Source organism: Pleurodeles waltl, chromosome 5 (genome assembly GCF_031143425.1).
Source record: "Pleurodeles waltl isolate 20211129_DDA chromosome 5, aPleWal1.hap1.20221129, whole genome shotgun sequence".
Classification (NCBI taxonomy): Eukaryota; Metazoa; Chordata; class Amphibia; order Caudata; family Salamandridae; genus Pleurodeles; species Pleurodeles waltl.
The window spans coordinates 788,075,956-788,098,452 of record NC_090444.1 but is presented as its reverse complement, the minus strand read 5'-3'; the positions used below and the strand labels follow the sequence as shown (position 1 = coordinate 788,098,452).

At 44.6% G+C, this 22,497-nt stretch overlaps 1 protein-coding gene across 3 annotated transcripts in view; it reads left to right on the top strand.

The window, feature by feature from the left end:
• HDDC2 (HD domain containing 2) overlaps positions 1-22,497 on the top strand; it is a 152,463-nt gene that overhangs the window by 11,742 nt on the left and 118,224 nt on the right. For all 3 annotated transcript variants that reach the window (XR_011203733.1, XR_011203734.1, XM_069234807.1), the window contains exon 2: positions 16,801-16,922. Coding sequence is in view for 1 of the 3 variants with exons in the window: in XM_069234807.1 (XP_069090908.1) it covers positions 16,801-16,922 (122 nt within the window). In the remaining 2 variants the exon portion in view is untranslated. The remainder of the gene's footprint in view (positions 1-16,800; positions 16,923-22,497) is intronic.

Genomic DNA, 22,497 nt, shown 5'->3' with positions numbered 1-22,497 from the left:
CTTACAGCCCTAAGGCAGGGTGCACTATACCATAGGTGAGGGTACCAGTGCATGAGCATGGTACCCCTACAGTGTCTAAACAAAACCTTAGACATTGTAAGTGCAGGGTAGCCATAAGAGTATATGGTCTGGGAGTCTGTCAAACACGAACTCCACAGCACCATAATGGCTACACTGAAAACTGGGAAGTTTGGTATCAAACTTCTCAGCACAATAAATGCACACTGATGCCAGTGTACATTTTATTGTAAAATACACCACAGAGGGCACCTTAGAGGTGCCCCCTGAAACTTAACCGACTGTCTGTGTAGGCTGACTAGTTCCAGCAGCCTGCCACACCAGAGACATGTTGCTGGCCCCATGGGGAGAGTGCCTTTGTCACTCTGAGGCCAGTAACAAAGCCTGCACTGGGTGGAGATGCTAACACCTCCCCCAGGCAGGAGCTGTGACACCTGGCGGTGAGCCTCAAAGGCTCACCCCTTTGTCACAGCCCAGCAGGGCACTTCAGCTTAGTGGAGTTGCCCGCCCCCTCCGGCCACGGCCCCCACTTTTGGCGGCAAGGCTGGAGGGAACAAAGAAAGCAACAAGGAGGAGTCACTGGCCAGTCAGGACAGCCCCTAAGGTGTCCTGAGCTGAAGTGACTCTAACTTTTAGAAATCCTCCATCTTGCAGATGGAGGATTCCCCCAATAGGGTTAGGATTGTGACCCCCTCCCCTTGGGAGGAGGCACAAAGAGGGTGTACCCACCCTCAGGGCTAGTAGCCATTGGCTACTAACCCCCCAGACCTAAACACGCCCTTAAATTTAGTATTTAAGGGCCACCCTGAACCCTAGAAAATCAGATTCCTGCAACTACAAGAAGAAGGACTGCCTAGCTGAAAACCCCTGCAGAGGAAGACCAGAAGACGACAACTGCCTTGGCTCCAGAAACTCACCGGCCTGTCTCCTGCCTTCCAAAGATCCTGCTCCAGCGACGCCTTCCAAAGGGACCAGCGACCTCGACATCCTCTGAGGACTGCCCCTGCTTCGAAAAGACAAGAAACTCCCGAGGACAGCGGACCTGCTCCAAGAAAGGCTGCAACTTTGTTTCCAGCAGCCTTGAAAGAACCCTGCAAGCTCCCCGCAAGAAGCGTGAGACTTGCAACACTGCACCCGGCGACCCCGACTCGGCTGGTGGAGATCCAACACCTCAGGAGGGACCCCAGGACTACTCTGATACTGTGAGTACCAAAACCTGTCCCCCCTGAGCCCCCACAGCGCCGCCTGCAGAGGGAATCCCGAGGCTTCCCCTGACCGCGACTCTTTGAATCCTAAGTCCCGACGCCTGGGAGAGACCCTGCACCCGCAGCCCCCAGGACCTGAAGGACCGGACTTTCACTGGAGAAGTGACCCCCAGGAGTCCCTCTCCCTTGCCCAAGTGGAGGTTTCCCCGAGGAACCCCCCCCTTGCCTGCCTGCAGCGCTGAAGAGATCCCGAGATCTCTCATAGACTAACATTGCGAACCCAACGCTTGTTTCTACACTGCACCCGGCTGCCCCCGCGCTGCTGAGGGTGAGATTTCTGTGTGGGCTTGTGTCCCCCCCGGTGCCCTACAAAACCCCCATGGTCTGCCCTCCGAAGACGCGGGTACTTACCTGCAAGCAGACCGGAACCGGGGCACCCCCTTCTCTCCATTCTAGCCTATGTGTTTTGGGCACCACTTTGAACTCTGCACCTGACCGGCCCTGAGCTGCTTGTGTGGTGACTTTGGGGTTGCTCTGAACCCCCAACGGTGGGTTACCTTGGACCAAGAACTGAACCCTGTAAGTGTCTTACTTACCTGGTAAAACTAACAAAAACTTACCTCCCCCAGGAACTGTGAAAATTGCACTGTGTCCACTTTTAAAACAGCTATTTGTCAATAACTTGAAAAGTATACATGCAATTTTTATGATTTAAAGTTCCTAAAGTACTTACCTGCAATACCTTTCGAATGAGATATTACATGTAGAATTTGAACCTGTGGTTCTTAAAATAAACTAAGAAAAGATATTTTTCTATACAAAAACCTATTGGCTGGATTTGTCTCTGAGTGTGTGTACCTCAGTTATTGTCTATGTGTATGTACAACAAATGCTTAACACTACTCCTTGGATAAGCCTACTGCTCGACCACACTACCACAAAATAGAGCATTAGTATTATCTCTTTTTACCACTATTTTACCTCTAAGGGGAACCCTTGGACTCTGTGCATGCTATTCCTTACTTTGAAATAGCACATACAGAGCCAACTTCCTACATTGGTGGATCAGCGGTGGGGTACAAGACTTTGCATTTGCTGGACTACTCAGCCAATACCTGATCACACGACAAATTCCAAAATTGTCATTAGAAATTGATTTTTGCAATTTGAAAAGTTTTCTAAATTCTTAAAAGTCCTGCTAGGGCCTTGTGTTAGATCCTGTTTAGCATTTCTTTTAGAGTTTAAAAGTTTGTAAAAGTTTGAATTAGAACCTAGAACTAGTTGTAGATTCTTAAAAAGTATTCCAACTTTTAGAAGCAAAATGTCTAGCACAGATGTGACTGTGGTGGAACTCGACACCACACCTTACCTCCATCTTAAGATGAGGGAGCTAAGGTCACTCTGTAAAATAAAGAAAATAACAATGGGCCCCAAACCTACCAAAATACAGCTCCAGGAGCTTTTGGCAGAGTTTGAAAAGGCCAACCCCTCTGAGGGTGGCAACTCAGAGGAAGAGGATAGTGACTTGGAGGACAATTCCCCCCTACCAGTCCTATCTAGGGAGAACAGGGTCCCTCAAACCCTGACTCCAAAAATAATAGTCAGAGATGCTGGTTCCCTCACAGGAGAGACCAACACCTCTGAAATCACTGAGGATAGCCCCAGTGAAGAGGACATCCAGTTAGCCAGGATGGCCAAAAGATTGGCTTTGGAAAGACAGATCCTAGCCATAGAGAGGGAAAGACAAGAGATGGGCCTAGGACCCATCAATGGTGGCAGCAACATAAATAGGGTCAGAGATTCTCCTGACATGTTGAAAATCCCTAAAGGGATTGTAACTAAATATGAAGATGGTGATGACATCACCAAATGGTTCACAGCTTTTGAGAGGGCTTGTGTAACCAGAAAAGTGAACAGATCTCACTGGGGTGCTCTCCTTTGGGAAATGTTCACAGGAAAGTGTAGGGATAGACTCCTCACACTCTCTGGACAAGATGCAGAATCTTATGACCTCATGAAGGGTACCCTGATTGAGGGCTTTGGATTCTCCACGGAGGAGTATAGGATTAGATTCAGGGGGGCTCAAAAATCCTCGAGCCAGACCTGGGTTGACTTTGTAGACTACTCAGTGAAAACACTAGATGGTTGGATTCAAGGCAGTGGTGTAAGTAATTATGATGGGCTGTACAATTTATTTGTGAAAGAACACCTTTTAAGTAATTGTTTCAATGATAAACTGCATCAGCATCTGGTAGACCTAGGACCAATTTCTCCCCAAGAATTGGGAAAGAAGGCGGACCATTGGGTCAAGACTAGGGTGTCCAAGACTTCAACAGGGGGTGACCAAAAGAAAGGGGTCACAAAGACTCCCCAGGGGAAGGGTGATGAGACAACCAAAACTAAAAATAGTAAAGAGTCTTCTACAGGCCCCCAAAAACCTGCACAGGAGGGTGGGCCCAGAGCCTCTTCACAAAACAATGGGTACAAGGGTAAAAACTTTGATCCCAAAAAGGCCTGGTGTCATAGCTGTAAACAGCATGGACACCAAACTGGAGACAAGGCCTGTCCCAAGAAAGGTTCCACTCCAAACTCCCATCCAGGTAACACTGGTATGGCTAGTCTCCAAGTGGGATCAACAGTGTGCCCAGAGCAAATCAGGGTCCACACTGAAGCTACTCTAGTTTCTGAGGGTGGGGTGGATTTAGCCACACTAGCTGTCTGGCCGCCTAACATGCAAAAATACAGACAGCAACTCTTAATTAATGGGACTAGAATAGAGGGCCTGAGGGATACAGGTGCCAGTGTCACCATGGTGACAGAGAAACTGGTTTCCCCTGGCCAATACCTGACTGGAAAAACTTACACAGTCACCAACGCTGACAATCAGAGAAAAGTACATCCCATGGCAATGGTTACTTTAGAATGGGGAGGGGTCAATGGCCTGAAACAGGTGGTGGTGTCCTCAAATATCCCAGTGGACTGTCTGCTTGGAAATGACCTGGAGTCCTCAGCATGGGCTGAGGTAGAACTAAAAACCCATGGAGCAATGCTGGGTATCCCTGAACTGGTGTGTGTGAAAACAAGAGCACAATGCAAGGCACAGGGTGAACAAGTAGAGCTGGAGTCTGGAAGAATGGCCCAGCCTACCAAGAGGAAAGGAAAGTCAGTTGGGAAACCAACTGCAACACAGCAAAAGAAAGGGAACCTCTCTTCTCAGGAAGAAGTTCTGCCCTCTGAGGGAACTGAGCCTTTGGAGCTTGAACCTTATCAGGTTGAGCTCTTAGGCCCAGGGGGACCCTCAAGGGAGGAGCTGTGTAAGGGACAAGAAACCTGTCCCTCTCTTGAAGGCCTTAGGCAGCAAGCTGCTGAAGAGTCCAAGGGCAAGAAAAATGGAACACATAGGGTCTATTGGGAAGATGGACTCCTGTACACTGAGGCCAGAGACCCCAAACCTGGTGCCACTAGGAGAGTGGTAGTGCCTCAGCTGTTCAGAGAGTTCATCCTAACATTGGCCCATGACATTCCCCTTGCTGGACATTTGGGACAAACCAAGACGTGGGAGAGGCTAGTCAACCACTTCTACTGGCCCAATATGTCCAACATGGTTAAGGAGTTTTGCCTCTCCTGCCCCACCTGTCAAGCCAGTGGTAAGACAGGTGGGCATCCAAAGGCCCCCCTCATTCCACTTCCAGTGGTGGGGGTCCCCTTTGAAAGAGTGGGTGTGGACATAGTTGGTCCACTGGAACCTCCCACAGCCTCAGGAAATATGTATATCCTGGTAGTAGTGGATCATGCTACCAGGTATCCTGAAGCTATTCCCCTTAGGTCGACTACTGCCCCTGCAGTAGCCAAGGCCCTCATTGGTATCTTTACCAGAGTGGGTTTCCCTAAGGAGGTGGTGTCTGACAGAGGTACCAACTTCATGTCAGCATACCTGAAACATATGTGGAATGAGTGTGGAGTGACTTATAAATTCACTACACCTTACCATCCACAAACTAATGGCTTAGTTGAGAGATTCAACAAGACATTAAAGGGCATGATCATGGGGCTCCCAGAAAAACTCAAAAGGAGATGGGATGTCCTCCTGCCATGTCTGCTTTTCGCTTACAGGGAGGTACCACAGAAGGGAGTAGGGTTCTCACCCTTTGAACTTCTGTTTGGTCATCCTGTAAGGGGACCACTTGCCCTTGTTAAAGAAGGCTGGGAGAGACCTCTCCATGAGCCTAAACAGGACATAGTGGACTATGTACTTGGCCTTCGCTCTAGAATGGCAGAGTACATGGAATAGGCAACCAAAAACCTTGAGGCCAGCCAACAGCTCCAGAAGTTTTGGTATGACCAAAAGGCTGCACTGGTTGAGTTCCAACCAGGGCAGAAAGTCTGGGTTCTGGAGCCTGTGGCTCCCAGGGCACTCCAGGACAAATGGAGTGGCCCTTACCCAGTGCTAGAAAGGAAGAGTCAGGTCACCTACTTGGTGGACCTGGGCACAAGCAGGAGCCCCAAGAGGGTGATCCATGTGAACCGCCTTAAACTCTTCCATGACAGGGCTGATGTGAATCTGTTGATGGTAACAGATGAGGATCAGGAGGCAGAGAGTGAACCTCTCCCTGATCTTCTGTCATCAGACCCAAAAGATGGCACAGTAGATGGAGTGATCTACTCAGACACCCTCTCTGGCCAACAGCAAGCTGATTGTAGGAGAGTCCTACAACAGTTTCCTGAACTCTTCTCCTTAACCCCTGGTCAGACACACCTGTGTACCCATGATGTGGACACAGGAGACAGCATGCCTGTCAAAAACAAAATCTTTAGACAGTCTGACCATGTTAAGGAAAGCATCAAGGTGGAAGTCCACAAGATGCTAGAATTGGGAGTAATTGAGCGCTCTGACAGCCCCTGGGCTAGCCCAGTGGTCTTAGTCCCCAAACCTCACACCAAAGATGGAAAGAAAGAGATGAGGTTTTGGGTGGACTACAGAGGGCTCAATTCTGTCACCAAGACAGATGCTCATCCAATTCCTAGAGCTGATGAGCTCATAGATAAATTAGGTGCTGCCAAATTCTTAAGTACCTTTGACTTGACAGCAGGGTACTGGCAAATAAAAATGGCACCTGGAGCAAAAGAGAAAACAGCATTCTCCACACCTGATGGGCATTATCAGTTTACTGTTATGCCCTTTGGTTTAAAGAATGCCCCTGCCACCTTCCAAAGGTTGGTGAATCAAGTCCTTGCTGGCTTGGAGTCCTTTAGCACAGCTTATCTTGATGATATTGCTGTCTTTAGCTCCACCTGGCAGGATCACCTGGTCCACCTGAAGAAGGTTTTGAAGGCTCTGCAATCTGCAGGCCTCTCTATCAAGGCATCCAAATGCCAGATAGGGCAGGGAACTGTGGTTTACTTGGGCCACCTTGTAGGTGGAGGTCAAGTTCAGCCACTCCAACCCAAGATCCAGACTATTCTGGACTGGGTAGCTCCAAAAACCCAGACTCAAGTCAGGGCATTCCTTGGCTTGACTGGATACTATAGGAGGTTTGTGAAGGGATATGGATCCATTGTGACAGCCCTCACTGAACTCACCTCCAAGAAAATGCCCAAGAAAGTGAACTGGACTGTGGAATGCCAACAGGCCTTTGACACCCTGAAACAAGCAATGTGCTCAGCACCAGTTCTAAAAGCTCCAGATTATTCTAAGCAGTTCATTGTGCAGACTGATGCCTCTGAACATGGGATAGGGGCAGTTTTGTCCCAAACAAATGATGATGGCCTTGACCAGCCTGTTGCTTTCATTAGCAGGAGGTTACTCCCCAGGGAGCAGCGTTGGAGTGCCATTGAGAGGGAGGCCTTTGCTGTAGTTTGGTCCCTGAAGAAGCTGAGACCATACCTCTTTGGGACTCACTTCCTAGTTCAAACTGACCACAGACCTCTCAAATGGCTGATGCAAATGAAAGGTGAAAATCCTAAACTGTTGAGGTGGTCCATCTCCCTACAGGGAATGGACTTTATAGTGGAACACAGACCTGGGACTGCCCATGCCAATGCAGATGGCCTTTCCAGGTTCTTCCACTTAGAAAATGAAGACTCTCTTGGGAAAGGTTAGTCTCATCCTCTTTCGTTTGGGGGGGGGTTGTGTAAGGAAATGCCTCCTTGGCATGGTTGCCCCCTGACTTTTTGCCTTTGCTGATGCTATGTTTACAATTGAAAGTGTGCTGAGGCCTGCTAACCAGGCCCCAGCACCAGTGTTCTTTCCCTAAACCTGTACTTTTGTATCCACAATTGGCAGACCCTGGCATCCAGATAAGTCCCTTGTAACTGGTACTTCTAGTACCAAGGGCCCTGATGCCAAGGAAGGTCTCTAAGGGCTGCAGCATGTCTTATGCCACCCTGGAGACCTCTCACTCAGCACAGACACACTGCTTGCCAGCTTGTGTGTGCTAGTGAGGACAAAACGAGTAAGTCGACATGGCACTCCCCTCAGGGTGCCATGCCAGCCTCTCACTGCCTATGCAGTATAGGTAAGACACCCCTCTAGCAGGCCTTACAGCCCTAAGGCAGGTTGCACTATACCATAGGTGACCTACAGTGTCTAAACAAAACCTTAGACATTGTAAGTGCAGGGTAGCCATAAGAGTATATGGTCTGGGAGTCTGTCAAACACGAACTCCACAGCACCATAATGGCTACACTGAAAACTGGGAAGTTTGGTATCAAACTTCTCAGCACAATAAATGCACACTGATGCCAGTGTACATTTTATTGTAAAATACACCACAGAGGGCACCTTAGAGGTGCCCCCTGAAACTTAACAGACTGTCTGTGTAGGCTGACTAGTTCCAGCAGCCTGCCACACCAGAGACATGTTGCTGGCCCCATGGGGAGAGTGCCTTTGTCACTCTGAGGCCAGTAACAAAGCCTGCACTGGGTGGAGATGCTAACACCTCCCCCAGGCAGGAGCTGTGACACCTGGCGGTGAGCCTCAAAGGCTCACCCCTTTGTCACAGCCCAGCAGGGCACTTCAGCTTAGTGGAGTTGCCCGCCCCCTCCGGCCACGGCCCCCACTTTTGGCGGCAAGGCTGGAGGGAACAAAGAAAGCAACAAGGAGGAGTCACTGGCCAGTCAGGACAGCCCCTAAGGTGTCCTGAGCTGAAGTGACTCTAACTTTTTGAAATCCTCCATCTTGCAGATGGAGGATTCCCCCAATAGGGTTAGGATTGTGACCCCCTCCCCTTGGGAGGAGGCACAAAGAGGGTGTACCCACCCTCAGGGCTAGTAGCCATTGGCTACTAACCCCCCAGACCTAAACACGCCCTTAAATTTAGTATTTAAGGGCCACCCTGAACCCTAGAAAATCAGATTCCTGCAACTACAAGAAGAAGGACTGCCTAGCTGAAAACCCCTGCAGAGGAAGACCAGAAGACGACAACTGCCTTGGCTCCAGAAACTCACCGGCCTGTCTCCTGCCTTCCAAAGATCCTGCTCCAGCGACGCCTTCCAAAGGGACCAGCGACCTCGACATCCTCTGAGGACTGCCCCTGCTTCGAAAAGACAAGAAACTCCCGAGGACAGCGGACCTGCTCCAAGAAAGGCTGCAACTTTGTTTCCAGCAGCCTTGAAAGAACCCTGCAAGCTCCCCGCAAGAAGCGTGAGACTTGCAACACTGCACCCGGCGACCCCGACTCGGCTGGTGGAGATCCAACACCTCAGGAGGGACCCCAGGACTACTCTGATACTGTGAGTACCAAAACCTGTCCCCCCTGAGCCCCCACAGCGCCGCCTGCAGAGGGAATCCCGAGGCTTCCCCTGACCGCGACTCTTTGAATCCTAAGTCCCGACGCCTGGGAGAGACCCTGCACCCGCAGCCCCCAGGACCTGAAGGACCGGACTTTCACTGGAGAAGTGACCCCCAGGAGTCCCTCTCCCTTGCCCAAGTGGAGGTTTCCCCGAGGAACCCCCCCCTTGCCTGCCTGCAGCGCTGAAGAGATCCCGAGATCTCTCATAGACTAACATTGCGAACCCAACGCTTGTTTCTACACTGCACCCGGCTGCCCCCGCGCTGCTGAGGGTGAGATTTCTGTGTGGGCTTGTGTCCCCCCCGGTGCCCTACAAAACCCCCATGGTCTGCCCTCCGAAGACGCGGGTACTTACCTGCAAGCAGACCGGAACCGGGGCACCCCCTTCTCTCCATTCTAGCCTATGTGTTTTGGGCACCACTTTGAACTCTGCACCTGACCGGCCCTGAGCTGCTTGTGTGGTGACTTTGGGGTTGCTCTGAACCCCCAACGGTGGGTTACCTTGGACCAAGAACTGAACCCTGTAAGTGTCTTACTTACCTGGTAAAACTAACAAAAACTTACCTCCCCCAGGAACTGTGAAAATTGCACTGTGTCCACTTTTAAAACAGCTATTTGTCAATAACTTGAAAAGTATACATGCAATTTTTATGATTTAAAGTTCCTAAAGTACTTACCTGCAATACCTTTCGAATGAGATATTACATGTAGAATTTGAACCTGTGGTTCTTAAAATAAACTAAGAAAAGATATTTTTCTATACAAAAACCTATTGGCTGGATTTGTCTCTGAGTGTGTGTACCTCAGTTATTGTCTATGTGTATGTACAACAAATGCTTAACACTACTCCTTGGATAAGCCTACTGCTCGACCACACTACCACAAAATAGAGCATTAGTATTATCTCTTTTTACCACTATTTTACCTCTAAGGGGAACCCTTGGACTCTGTGCATGCTATTCCTTACTTTGAAATAGCACATACAGAGCCAACTTCCTACAAGGATTGTCAGTTATTTTGACTATTACTACTTTACCCTTCTATCATTCCTCCCTGATCCGGACCTTCGTTCCTCCACTGATTGTGACTACAAGGGGCAACTCCCCTCCCTTTTTCCCAGACCTGAGGCAATTTGTCTTTCCACCATAGATTAAGAGACACTGCAGTGTGTGTATTTCTTAGGGCTTTATCACAAGGCGAGTACAGATTTTCAGATCGTTTTGCATGTGAGTTGTCACATGCACCTTGTGCACGCTGTATTGCTATTTCAATTTAATTCACTATTTCTCTCCCCATTAGGCCTTCCTCATTTATCTCGAACAGGTAGGCCCAGTGTGCATTTCAGTGCCTGTGCTCACATTTTAACTGAGCCAACCACCCCCATATACAGGAGGGGTCCTAGGCCCTGATGAATGCCCCAGACCAGTTTGGCTGTAGGAGAGGGCAGAAACATGTTGGATATATAATTTCAGATGACACCTTGAACCATTATGTTCAAGATTGTCTCAAATTGTTTTTAATCTTACCAACATACACCGTTATTAAAGGATTAAGTCATACAGGTGATTGGTGAGGTAATTTTAGTATTTATTCCCTTTCGACTGGATCCCTGCTTTATCCAGAAAGATACAATTTCAGCGCTCCCTCAGAGTTCTTTTAACAACAAGGTTGAGTCCGCCCAGGTGGTATCATCTCACCTGGGTTGGGGGGGGTGGGGCGGTAGGTGGTCAAATGATGAAGCATGACACTATAATGTGTGTGAGACCAGCTAGTCCGCAAAGGGAACTCCTCCACCCTTTTCTGAACACTCGGCCGTCACTACCACATTCCATGCCAACAATTGGATCACCAAGTCGGCGACCTACTAACCTGTGAAACTGGCCAGAGGAGCCCATTCTTAGCATTCCCGATACACGTTGTGGTATTGTTTCATGTGCAAGGGAGATTGTATGGGGTTGATACACTCCCAGAACTCTCTTTGCATATAATAGTAATAAAATGAAGCATTCTGTCTGATTGCTGGTCTGAGGAACCAGAACTGTTTCAGAGCAGCAGGAAGAGCTGTAGGTTGCCTGCCAGTTAGTGAGGTTTACCTTTAAATTAGGCTACCTCATAAGGTCTTGCCTGAGATAGTACATACTGTAGATTGTGACAATCTATTGTTTCTTTAAAATAAACTCTTAAAAGGGGCTTTTAGCCCTCCAAATTATTACAATTGGTTAGCTTCACTGTCACTCTTATTTTCTTACTTTCAGTGGTGAGTGCATTGCCTTCACTTGGTCTTCACCTTGTCTACAAGTTGTTGTTTTCTTCCCTGAATCATAGACCAAGTACAGATTGACTTCTTGATTGGTGCAGTGCTTTATGTGGTAAGGTACTGTCTGGTACTGAGTACCTCCATTTTTTTAAATTTGAAATGGAGAGTACCTGCACTTTTCAGTGCTACAATACCTGAAATGGTTAGAATAATTCCACTTTTAAGGAGCAAACAGGTACTTTGAAGAGTGAGTACAAGCACGTCTATATTTTAAAATACTGGATTAGTTTTTTGCCTAGCTACTTGGACTCAGATTATGGTACTTTTTTTTTTTTTGCTATTTCTTTTTTTCTTCTCTTGCACGACAATTTGAATCCATCAACATTGAAGGTTGTGCTTCCTGTTATTCCCAAGAGCTGATTGCAACCAACTAGCAGTAACAAAACTTTGTCACATGCAATCAATGTCCAAAACTTATATTTTTGCCACCTGTCACCTCAATTGATGACGAAACTGTAAACATAGTCCCTTTGTTTGAGACATTTGTCTTATAGTATGTGTTTTTCCAAATTTTTGTTTTCCCTTGTGGCACCTTTGCTTATTTGTTGGTTACCTCTTTTGTAAGTGAAAGGATGTTTTATTCATACTAAAACATGCAGTGTTTTCCAAAGGTTTATGTTTCACCCTTACCTCTACCAAATCCTAAACCCTAAAATCACCCTTACTTCTCTTCACCTCTACCCGTCCCTCAATCGCAATTTCTCCTTTACTTCCCGTTACCTCTACTAACAGCTGAAGCCTAAATTCATCCATACTTCCCTTTACGTCCACCCAGCCCAAACCCTAAAATCACCCTCATCTTCCTTTACCTCTTCTCATCTCTTAGCCCTAAAATCACCCTACCCCGACTCACCCCTGAACTCTAATTCCCCCCCTTACTTTCCTTAACCTCCAGCCCACCCCAAATCCAAAAATCTCTCCTTTCTTTCTTAACCACTACTCACCCTAAATTCACCCTTATCGCCCTTTACCTCTATCCATCCTCAACTCTAAACCCTACCTCTTGTTACCTTTACCCACCTCCAAAGGTATAAATCACCTTTACCTTTCTTTACCTCTACCCACCATAAAACCACTTACCTCCCCCCACCCCTGAATCCTAAATTTACCCTTATCACTCTTTGCCTCTACCAACCCCTGAATAAAAAATTCACTCTTACCTCTCTTAAACTCTACCCTCTCCTGAACCATAAGTGCTTTTACCTCTACCCATCCCTAGGCCCTAATATCACCCTTCTCTCCCTTTACCTCTACCCACCCCTGTACCCTGAAATCACTCCTGACTCCCTTTACTGCTACCCTTCCCTATGCTCCCCTTGTTTCCCTTTACCGCTACCCTTCCCTATGCTCCCCTTGCTTCCCTTAACCTCTACCCACCCCTAACCGTAAAACCGCATTTACCTCCCTTAAACTGTACCCACCACTGAACCCTAAAGTCACACTTACCTCCCTTTTAGCTTTACTTACCCTCAATCTCTAAAATCACCCTTCCATCCATTTACCCACAGACGAAATGTTCGACCACCCTTACTGCTATCATCCCTAAACCCTAAAATGTCTTAAAGAACATAAAAAGTGTGTTATTTAATTCCAAAAAACAAATACCTGTGTGATAAAGGACTGTGTGATAAAGATACAAATACTTTCCTGCATGACACTTCACTATGTGGTAAAGTTCCTGCATGGTAAAGACTGTTTCCCCTTAAGTAGGACACGTTCTCACCCCCTGTCTAAACACTCTAATGCCTTCACCTAAGCACTCATAAATGTTTTTGGGGCACCGTCTGTTGTTTTATGCTCTTCAGTATGTTTAGTGGGCATCTTCATCTCTTTGACAGTTTGCCCCCTCACTCCCCCCACTCCCTTTATTTTAAGCCACACCTCAGATAGTGAGTGCATGCACTGTCGATTGTAAGACACATTCTTTACTTACAGGATGATTAGAGACTGCCATTTGCATAACATTGGTTGGCTTCATTGTTGCTGTCATTTCTTTACTTCTCTTTGTCAGCTAGTGTCTGCTTTGCTTCCTCTTTGTGTGTTTGTTCCTACACTAGAGCATGGCCCAAGTACTGCTTTTCTTGCCCAGTGGCCTTCCACTGCTGTCCGCTTTCAGAGGTACTTTTTATCCTTTTACTTACATGCACTCTCCCATTTGGCCAAGAAAAAAAGTACTAAAATTCACACTAGCAGGTTTCAAGATGCTATAAAATTCAGACTGTGCTGTCTTTCCTGCTTTGCTTGGCCAATTAGCTGTTTTCTTCATGTGGGACCAACATGGCGAACTTCAGCTCTGAGGTAAAATAATAAATGACCTTGCCTACACTTACCTTCCCAGAAACGCGTGCACTTTTCAGGCACCTGCGAAATATGTATCTTCATGTGCTCAAAAATCTTTGCTTTATGATGCTGTCTAAATGGTACAGGTAGGCTGAAACTGGTTTCGGGTTACTCATATTGCCCTCTGGAAGTGACCTGACCTGTCAGTTAAAGCTGAACTACCCCTGTTTCAGCTGGAGCAAGACTTGTTTGCAGCAGGGGTGTGGAATCCCCGCTGCCCAATGTACAGGGGATTTTGTTTGGTGTTATAGACAAGAAGTGGTCATTATTATTTTATCCACCGGCAGCACAGTTCGACTGTCAGTTTACAGTGCCACAGTATTGTCTGCAATGTATAAGTTGTTCAAACGTTTATTTATGATTCCTTAAAACAGTAATGTTAGGCTTTACTGTTGGTATGACCAGTCTAACGAAGTGGTTTGACATCATCTTGCATTCCCAGCAGTGGTTCCAACATAAAAACTATATTTGACAATTTGAGGCAACTGGTAATGCTCCCTGGAAGGCTTCCTTATGCAAATAAATGCAGAATCATAAGAGCAAGGATGATGGTTGTTTGCTTTTACAATACAATCTACACCAGAAGATTGCAACATAAAAAAACAATTGATAAATGACTGTGCAACATTAAATACCATTTCTCCCAGGCACCATTTAGTAAAAGGTTTGTGTGCCAATATTTAAAAAAATATATATATACAAATAATTGACAATAACTATTATCGACAAGAATTTGGGTAAATTGCAAATATATTAGGGACCCAATTCTTAAAGTTTCAAAAGTGCACCCACGTGTATATGTCGTTCTGTTGATGCAGATTTACGACTTTCAATAATTCACTACCGTTTACTGAAGTAGGCATGGAAATCTACTTCTTGTATGATCTTTGTAAATTCTGTTTTCGCAGAAGCAAATACACACACTTGCTCGTGAAAATGTGCTAAGCAATTGCAAACTTACTTCCTCTATCCCATTTCTCAGATCATGGGAAAATATTTACTCCTGCCATTGCTGGGAGTAAATTGCTAACCTTTTCTGGTTTGTGCAGATATTAGACGGGAGTTGATGAATACCTTTAAACAAGTAAGTTTGTGGGTGTACACACCGTCACAGAACCTTCCACCCTGGAACTTACACTTGTCGCCTACTTCCATCTCATTTTTGTAGTTTTGCAGAAAGGGTGCTAAATCATTGCCTTGCTAGAATCTATACCATGAAATACTTTGAGCGCTGGCATGAGGTGAGAGACTTTTATCGAGCTCTGATATGAGAATGGTGCTATGCTGTAATTTTTCAGCTCACTGTATGGCACCAAAAGGAACAAGTGGATTTATTTAAAAGGATAAAGTAGATTTCTGAAGCATTCCATCTCTTGAGCATGAATATGTTTTATAAAATTCCACAACCCTGAATTTGCATATGGTTCGTCTATTTATAGGGTGCAATAAAGTATGATAATAATGGACCAAAAGCCGTGCTGAGCAAATTGCCAGTGGATGAGATTCATTCGAGCATTCCTTCCATCATTTTGTTTGTTGCAGTGGGTGCCCTAAGTGTGAGCACTATGCTCCCATATTCCGATGTGGGTCTGTTTCTCGCCCTGCCGTCGGACTAAAGCAGCTCCAGACTGGTTTCAACCTATGAAGGCCTCCTCAGTGAAGTATATTGTTTGCGTTCTCACCTAGAGGGGAACGGCCCTAACAGGTCGGGCAGGACTTTACTGATGGATCCAAACCAGGGCTGATTTGTGTATGCCTAGCCTTTGTCTAAAGTGGCAGAGAGGGCAGCCCACGATGGATTAGTATGCTTCCCGAGGGATTGCTAGTGGCTGAGATTATTTCAAGCATTTGTTCATCACTATTGTTTGTTGCAGTAGACACTTTGGCTAACTGACTCCTTTTTAATGAAAAACTAAATAATGTTTCATATAAGTCTCAGGCTTCTGTCTGGCTTAGGCTTGAAAACCCCAGTATGCTTTTATTTTTTTGGAAATGCTCTTTTAAGATAGAGCAAACGTCATGGCATGTATTTAAATTCATTAGCAGTAGGCTACTAGGTCGGAAACACAGAAGTCAGTTATTTAGATATTTGCAAAATATCCTGCCGATCAACAAATTAGTATGAGTGCTTCCTTAAAACCCTAACACATCTGCCAGGCAAGGATGATTTCTTAGTGAGTCAGACGTCCTATGTACCTTCTTGTAACCTCCACCTTACCAATGGGGTCTTTAAATGGAATGTGATATTTTAAAAGTCGAAATCCTGTCTATTTATGTAGAACGTTTGTAAAGTGTTTCTTTCAGACCTCGGGTTACATCAAATCGTTAGCTATTATGAACATGCTTTTGATTATTAGAGGGAGGCCGGATCAGTAAACCCATATCAGTTCACTTTTCTCAAATTGGCATCTTTCTCAATATGAAAGCATTGCAGGACCAAATAATCCCAAAACGTGGCATTCGCAATAAAACGATGGTCCTGCACTGCAGAAATATTTATGCCACCAGATATGCCAGAGCGCGCGATACGCAATTTTTAGTGACTATAGTTAACACCCCTCCAGAAAGGGCTCACATATCCGTTCTTGCAAGCACTAGTCTCAGTTTGTTTCAGAATAAATAGTAAATTCGGGGCGCTGTTAAACATTATCTAAAAAATAATATTGACTCACTCCACACCGAAAAATGGTAGATACATCAAAGTTGTCTCTTTTTTTTTTTTTTTTTTCTTTCATAGTGCAGTCTTTTTCAGCATCCATCACCTCATGTGTTCTTTAGGCTTTGCAGTATCAGCGACATCACTTAGTCACTGGGGTGATTTTATTTGCACACTCCTTCTACTCTTTCAGTATGATCCTGGAGATGTATTTTTTAACATGATGCACTATTCCAAGTGGATAAGGGTAGTTCTTCCTACGGATTATGGTGAAGCATGCTTCATTTCCCTTTCCCTTTAGTAGTTTTTTAAGACCTAACATTTCATTGTTTTTCACTCTTTAAGTACCGTGTGGTTATTGATATATTCACACATTTGTTGTATTTTTATTTTAAATCCGGGGTACCTAATTTCATTGACCCCGAAGTAGCAAGGCTTTGCATGTATAATAGTGTTTATTATTTTTACTTGCAGAGGGTGCCAAGGACTGGCTGGGTGTACAGAAATGTGGAAAAGCCTGAGAGTGTGTCAGATCATATGTACAGGATGGCGGTTATGGCTTTGTTAACGGAGGATAAACAACTCAATAAAGACCGGTAAAACCTATTCTGTGTATTTTATTGCAACTTGATAACTTGACAACTTTGAATTGGAAACGAGCACTGGCAAAGGCGGTGATTGGACACTGACAAAGACAAATAAATGTTTGCCTGCTGTGCAAAGCTACTAAATAATCACAGCTTTGTGTATTTCATTATTTTAAATGTATGATGACAGCGTTAACTTTTCAGTTGTGAAAGAGACCCTCATGCATTCCTGTTGAGGCAGAATAATGCATCAAAATGTCAGTTGAAAAAAGGTTCCATGCAATTTCGCTGATAATCAAACCAGAGGTACTTGATAACTGAGATATTTTGAAAATAATACAATGAAATTAAACAGTGTGGTAGGTTAAAGGCATTCATGATAAAATAAAAAGGTATTTGGAAATAAGCAACCACAAGATGCAATTTAGGGGATAAGGACAAAAAAACATTCCTTGACTGAAGTCTAGATTTTTTTCCCTTCGAACGAACATAAAGCAAGTGAGTGCCTTTATCATTTAATTGGTGCAGTCACATTGTAGATTGCGTTCTCAGTGGAGGAAGGATTACAGTAGGACAGATATTTGAAAAGTAGGGTAATATGCCATACGCCTACAGATGATTTTAGTGCTACCAGCTTAACTGGTCTCTGCTTAAAGGCAGTGCCTTGCAAGTAGCTTGAATTAGTTAAGATAAGCAAACAGACCAGTTTCAAATTTCTGAGAGGCAACCTGTAGTCTAGCCACAAACATGTGACTGATGAGTTCATCAGAATACAGCACGGTGTATACCAGTGTTTTCTCTTGAAGCTGTGTTCGGAAGAAGTAATCGGTTACATCTGGCTTATTATGCTTTTATAAATGTCACTTTTGGCTTCTTATGACTTCCGTATTCAAGGATTCCTATAGATTTTCCTCAAAAAGCCGTGGAACGAATCCACAACTTTATACTTAACTTTTTTTTTCTCGAAGTTTGAGGATGTCCGGCCAAATGTGGCTGAACCATTGTGTCTCTGCAGCAACAACATAGTCCCTCCCCTGGGCAGTTTTGTTAAAGTGGACATGATGTGAATGGCTCCCATTACAGACTCCTCTCCATGACTTGTGTGTCATTCTGTGACTCCCCTAGACCACATAACTTGCTACAAAGTAACCAGTTGCTTATTCTAAATCCATTCTCCTTAATTTATAGACAAGCTGATTTTAAGAGGTGACAGGCCTCTATTTGCCTCCTTATTGCCCAGTTATAATTCCGTTAGACTGCTCTTCTGCGAGTCCTATTAAAGTCCAACCTCTGGTCACTCTCTTCAATCCGGAGCCCCCTCCCCCTTCACTATCTTACTCCCTTCCCACCATGGAGAATGGTTTCCTCATTTTCCATCTTTTGACAATCACTGCACCATGGCACCTTTATCTGCCTAACTTGGCTGAAATTAGCATGCTTTTTTAAGCATGTAGTTTGGATTATTATAACTTTATACTTCCCAGATTTGTATTGCTGTCAATTTAGCCTCCTTTTGGGTGATAAGGGCGCCATGAATGAGATCACACTTTTACATCTCTTTACCACCACAACTCCTATCCCTTGCATGTCGATTCGTTGTTTGTCATGTTTTGACTGCTGCTTTGGTGAATTGTGGATTGAGTTTCATTGCTCACATACATCCATAGTGAAATCTTTTAAGAAGAATAAAGAAAGCCCAGGCCATCCTACTCTTCAGGGCTTTTTTGGCCAACATGTTTCCCACATTTATGTCATTTAAAGACCCCTATGATTTGACGCACTCAAATGCTGGAGCAGCGAGGCAAGTGGGCGGGTGGAGAGCCGGTTCTTGTTCAGCAAACTTTCTCCCATAAGTTTGCTGCAGAAGTGTCAGACGATAGATTGCCGCCAGTCAGCACAGAAATGTTAATGGGCTCACTCCTTTGTGACTTTGGTAACTCCTGTTCTTATGAGTTGCTCCAGACCGAATGTAGCACAGTCAAGAAATTGAGGGATATGTTGCTATGAAACTTTGCGTGAAGGTTAGGGGTGTAATCAGGGAATGCATTAAGTAGTTGTTTTGTGGTAGGCACCTGGTGTCTAGGTTCAGTTAGTCAGTGTCTTTTCCTTTCCCAGTGCTATCTGATAAGTATGTTGGTAATTCCAACAAAGCTATATGATTTGTGCACATATTTAGTTTGGGACATTCAGCCTTGTCTCATAATTTGCTGACAATCTGCAAGCCTCTTTAAACCAGCTAGATGAGTCTCTCCTGCTCTTGTACTTAAGTTCCTTTGCTTCAGAAATCTCTTGCAGATTGAAGCATGTGAAGGTGCTTGTAATGTGCATTGAGTCAGTGGAAAGGCTTCAGATAAGCAGACTTTCCTGTGCACAAATTACTTTCTGAGCCTGAAAACACCATCAAAAGTATTTTACATATAGTACCCTACCTATAAGCTGTACATTCTTTCTATTAGACCTCAAGTTTTATTTCAGATTCTGCTGGCCGCTTTTCTAAAGTTGAATGTTTTCCTTTAGTCTTTGCTGTTGCCAGTGGGAAAACTCTTCGTGTTTTTTTTGGGTGAGTATGGACAACTACCTCATGCAAAAGCTGAAAAGTAATGTACCAAAATTAAGATGGCTGCTATAGGACTCTGCATGGAATTTATCCTATGAAGTCGTGGGAAAGGCACGCCAAATGGAGACTGGTGTACTGTTAGTCCCGGTTAGTGCACTGCGGATCTCTCATTGTGAACTTTGGCTAGACTCTGAAGGTTCAAACCCTTCACCTGAACCTCCGTTCTAGCAGCCCGAAAATATAGAGAGTTCAAGTTTGTGACGGTAAGTGTTCCATCACACAGCTCCTCTTGACAGGGATGCCTCTCTCCTAGACTCCAGGGAAGCAGAGGCCTAACATGACTCCCGTCGGCTGCATCATTGTTTTACGGAATCGGAGGAGCATCTACAACAACTTGTTCTTTCTTACGTGCCCATACCTATATTGGTTCTCTGATCTCTGGCTCTCCTTGAAAATAGGGTCCTTAGATTTCTGCTGCAATAATGCTACATTCCACAGATGTGAAGCAAGAGATTTCAGTTGCTGAATATGGAAGCCTTGCAGTTACAAACCTCCTTTGAGCTAAATATGACGTCCTGTTTAGCCAGGTTGAGTTTAGTGTTCGGGGGGGAAATGGCTTGGGGCTTGTCCTTGAGCCCTAGTTACGAGAATCCATGCACTTACTTGTGCAGTAGACCTTGACATCATTCTCATCCTAGTTGTCGGAGATTATCAATCCGGTTGAACATCTTGGAATTTCTGGGTAGCTTTGTGGCATATAGAAAACCCAGTAATTATTTGTGTCTAGCCAGTGGCCTGATGAAACACCATGTTTGATGGCCTGTTCTTACCGGTGACAGAAGTGGAGAGTCGCAATATAATCTGCCTAGTTCCAATAGTGATAATAAAACCACTTTGAAATCAGTACCCTCCTAGCACCGTATCAGTCTTGATTCTGCAAAAGATCTCCTATCAAAACTGCCACTTTAAGAATAATTGTTGACCAAGTTGAGATGCTCCTCCTCTTCCTTTCTATAGCTCTTGGCAGTCAGTGATAGAATTCAACGAGAAGGCTTGTACACATCTTGGAAATATGCATGGACAGATAGGTGTCTGACTAGTTTCGCTATTCCTAACCAACCATGAACCAGGATTCCTCATCCAAACATGATTTGGTTAACTTGTGGCGTCCCCCTGGGTTCAATCCTTGGACTCACTCGGTCTAACATGTATATGAAGCCCATGAAAATCTTGATTTAAAAATCTGCCACTTTCATTCACAGATACACAGCTGATTTTTAAATCTGCTTAAACTTCATCTTTAATGAAGATGAATACAAGCTAAAACCCATCTATTAAATATTTGTAAATGGACCAACAAGCTTTCTTACACCGCAGCAAGGAAAGATGTTTTTTCCTACCTTCTGGATAACAAATCTAAATTTAGCATGGCTCTCAGTACTCCATATGGATGACTTGATCCTAAACCTTTCATCCAAGCGAAAATTTCTGGGCCATTGGATTAATCCACAGCAATCCAGGAGCTTACATATTTAACACTTCTTAAAAGTATTAGAACTCACTCTGAACTATAAAAAAAGTTCCCTAATCAAGCAAAGTAAATTTTAGTGAGCTCTTGCATATATCATAGGTATGCCCTACCCAATTAATCTTCAAAAAGCACTCTCCCCTCCTCCCATGTGCTAGGCTGCATTCTGTAGAAAGACCGATGGCAAATGAAGCAGCACTTTGATTTTATAGTTCCCCTGTGCTGAAAGATTTACATTTGCTTCAGATAGAAGCCAGAATTTACAAACTGGATTCCGTCACGTTCAATGTCTTTGATCACCAACACCTCTTCTATCCTATATTTTCTTTGAAAGTGTTAGCGTTTAAGAAAATCCTCCAGAGTAAATTCAGTTTAAGTCTTGAGAAGAGGAAATTTAGTTCTCACCTGGCTGCATCATGTTCAGTTAGAGCGGTGTCTATCTGACTGTGGAAAGGTTCCAAAAAGTTCTTCTTTGGTTTAGGAGCAGACTGAAAGCATGCCTGTTCAACTGCTATTTTTATAACAAATCTCTTTACTTTTCTTTTACCCTTTCCCTTCCATTTGCTTTCCCCTGAAAAGTATTTCCCCTTGTCAAGTCTGTACAGTGTACCTTAACTATACTTAAAAATCACATCTGACCTTTGGTTTTCTCTCCTGTGAAACCCCTCCTCCTTATGTTTATGTATGTTTGACATATTATGAAAATAATTCTACTATTGTACTGTAAAATATAGTAATAACGACTAGTAGATAGAGCAGCACTATATAAAAGCTAAAAAAAAAAGTTGATCTTAAAGTGTTCACAGATGGCCTTTTGCATGGAAGTTTCCATGGTGGAAAAAAAAAACATCAGACACTTAGGCCAGCCATGTCAAACACTGGATTTCACAGTAATTTTGAAGTTGAATGTACACACTTCTTATTTATACTACTTCTCCTCTGATTTTAATTTAAAAAAGAATACATTTTTCTGTATTTTTCACCACTTTAAGATACCACTTAAAAGGAGTCTGTTAAATCAACTTCTACATATCAATTCAACTAAGTAAACGAGGATTTATCTATATCAGTTAATCACTTATGGTAATAAACCGCAAGCTGAACAGCTAACACTTCTTGCCAAGGGGGCATAGTTTTCTGCTTCACTTATTGTTAAAATGACATCTTTTGCACACAGTAGCCATGTTCATTTCACAGACCCTAACAGCTAAATATTTCCCAAGTCATGTCCACGTTATTAAAAATATGTTTAGCTTGGCCCTGCTCCTCAATGATTTTTGTAAATCGCTTGACACAATCTCATTGGAATATATGGAGGTAGTCCTATTGCGACGGGGGCTGGGAAAGAGGTTCCGCCAAATGAGCTGCATCCTCTATCAACAACCCACAGCCCAGGTCTGAGTGAATGGAGTGCTCTCCTCTCCATTTCCCATTCTGCAGGGAATGCTCCAGGGATGTCCCTTAACCGCGCTGCTCTTTGCTGTAGCTTTTGAGCCCCT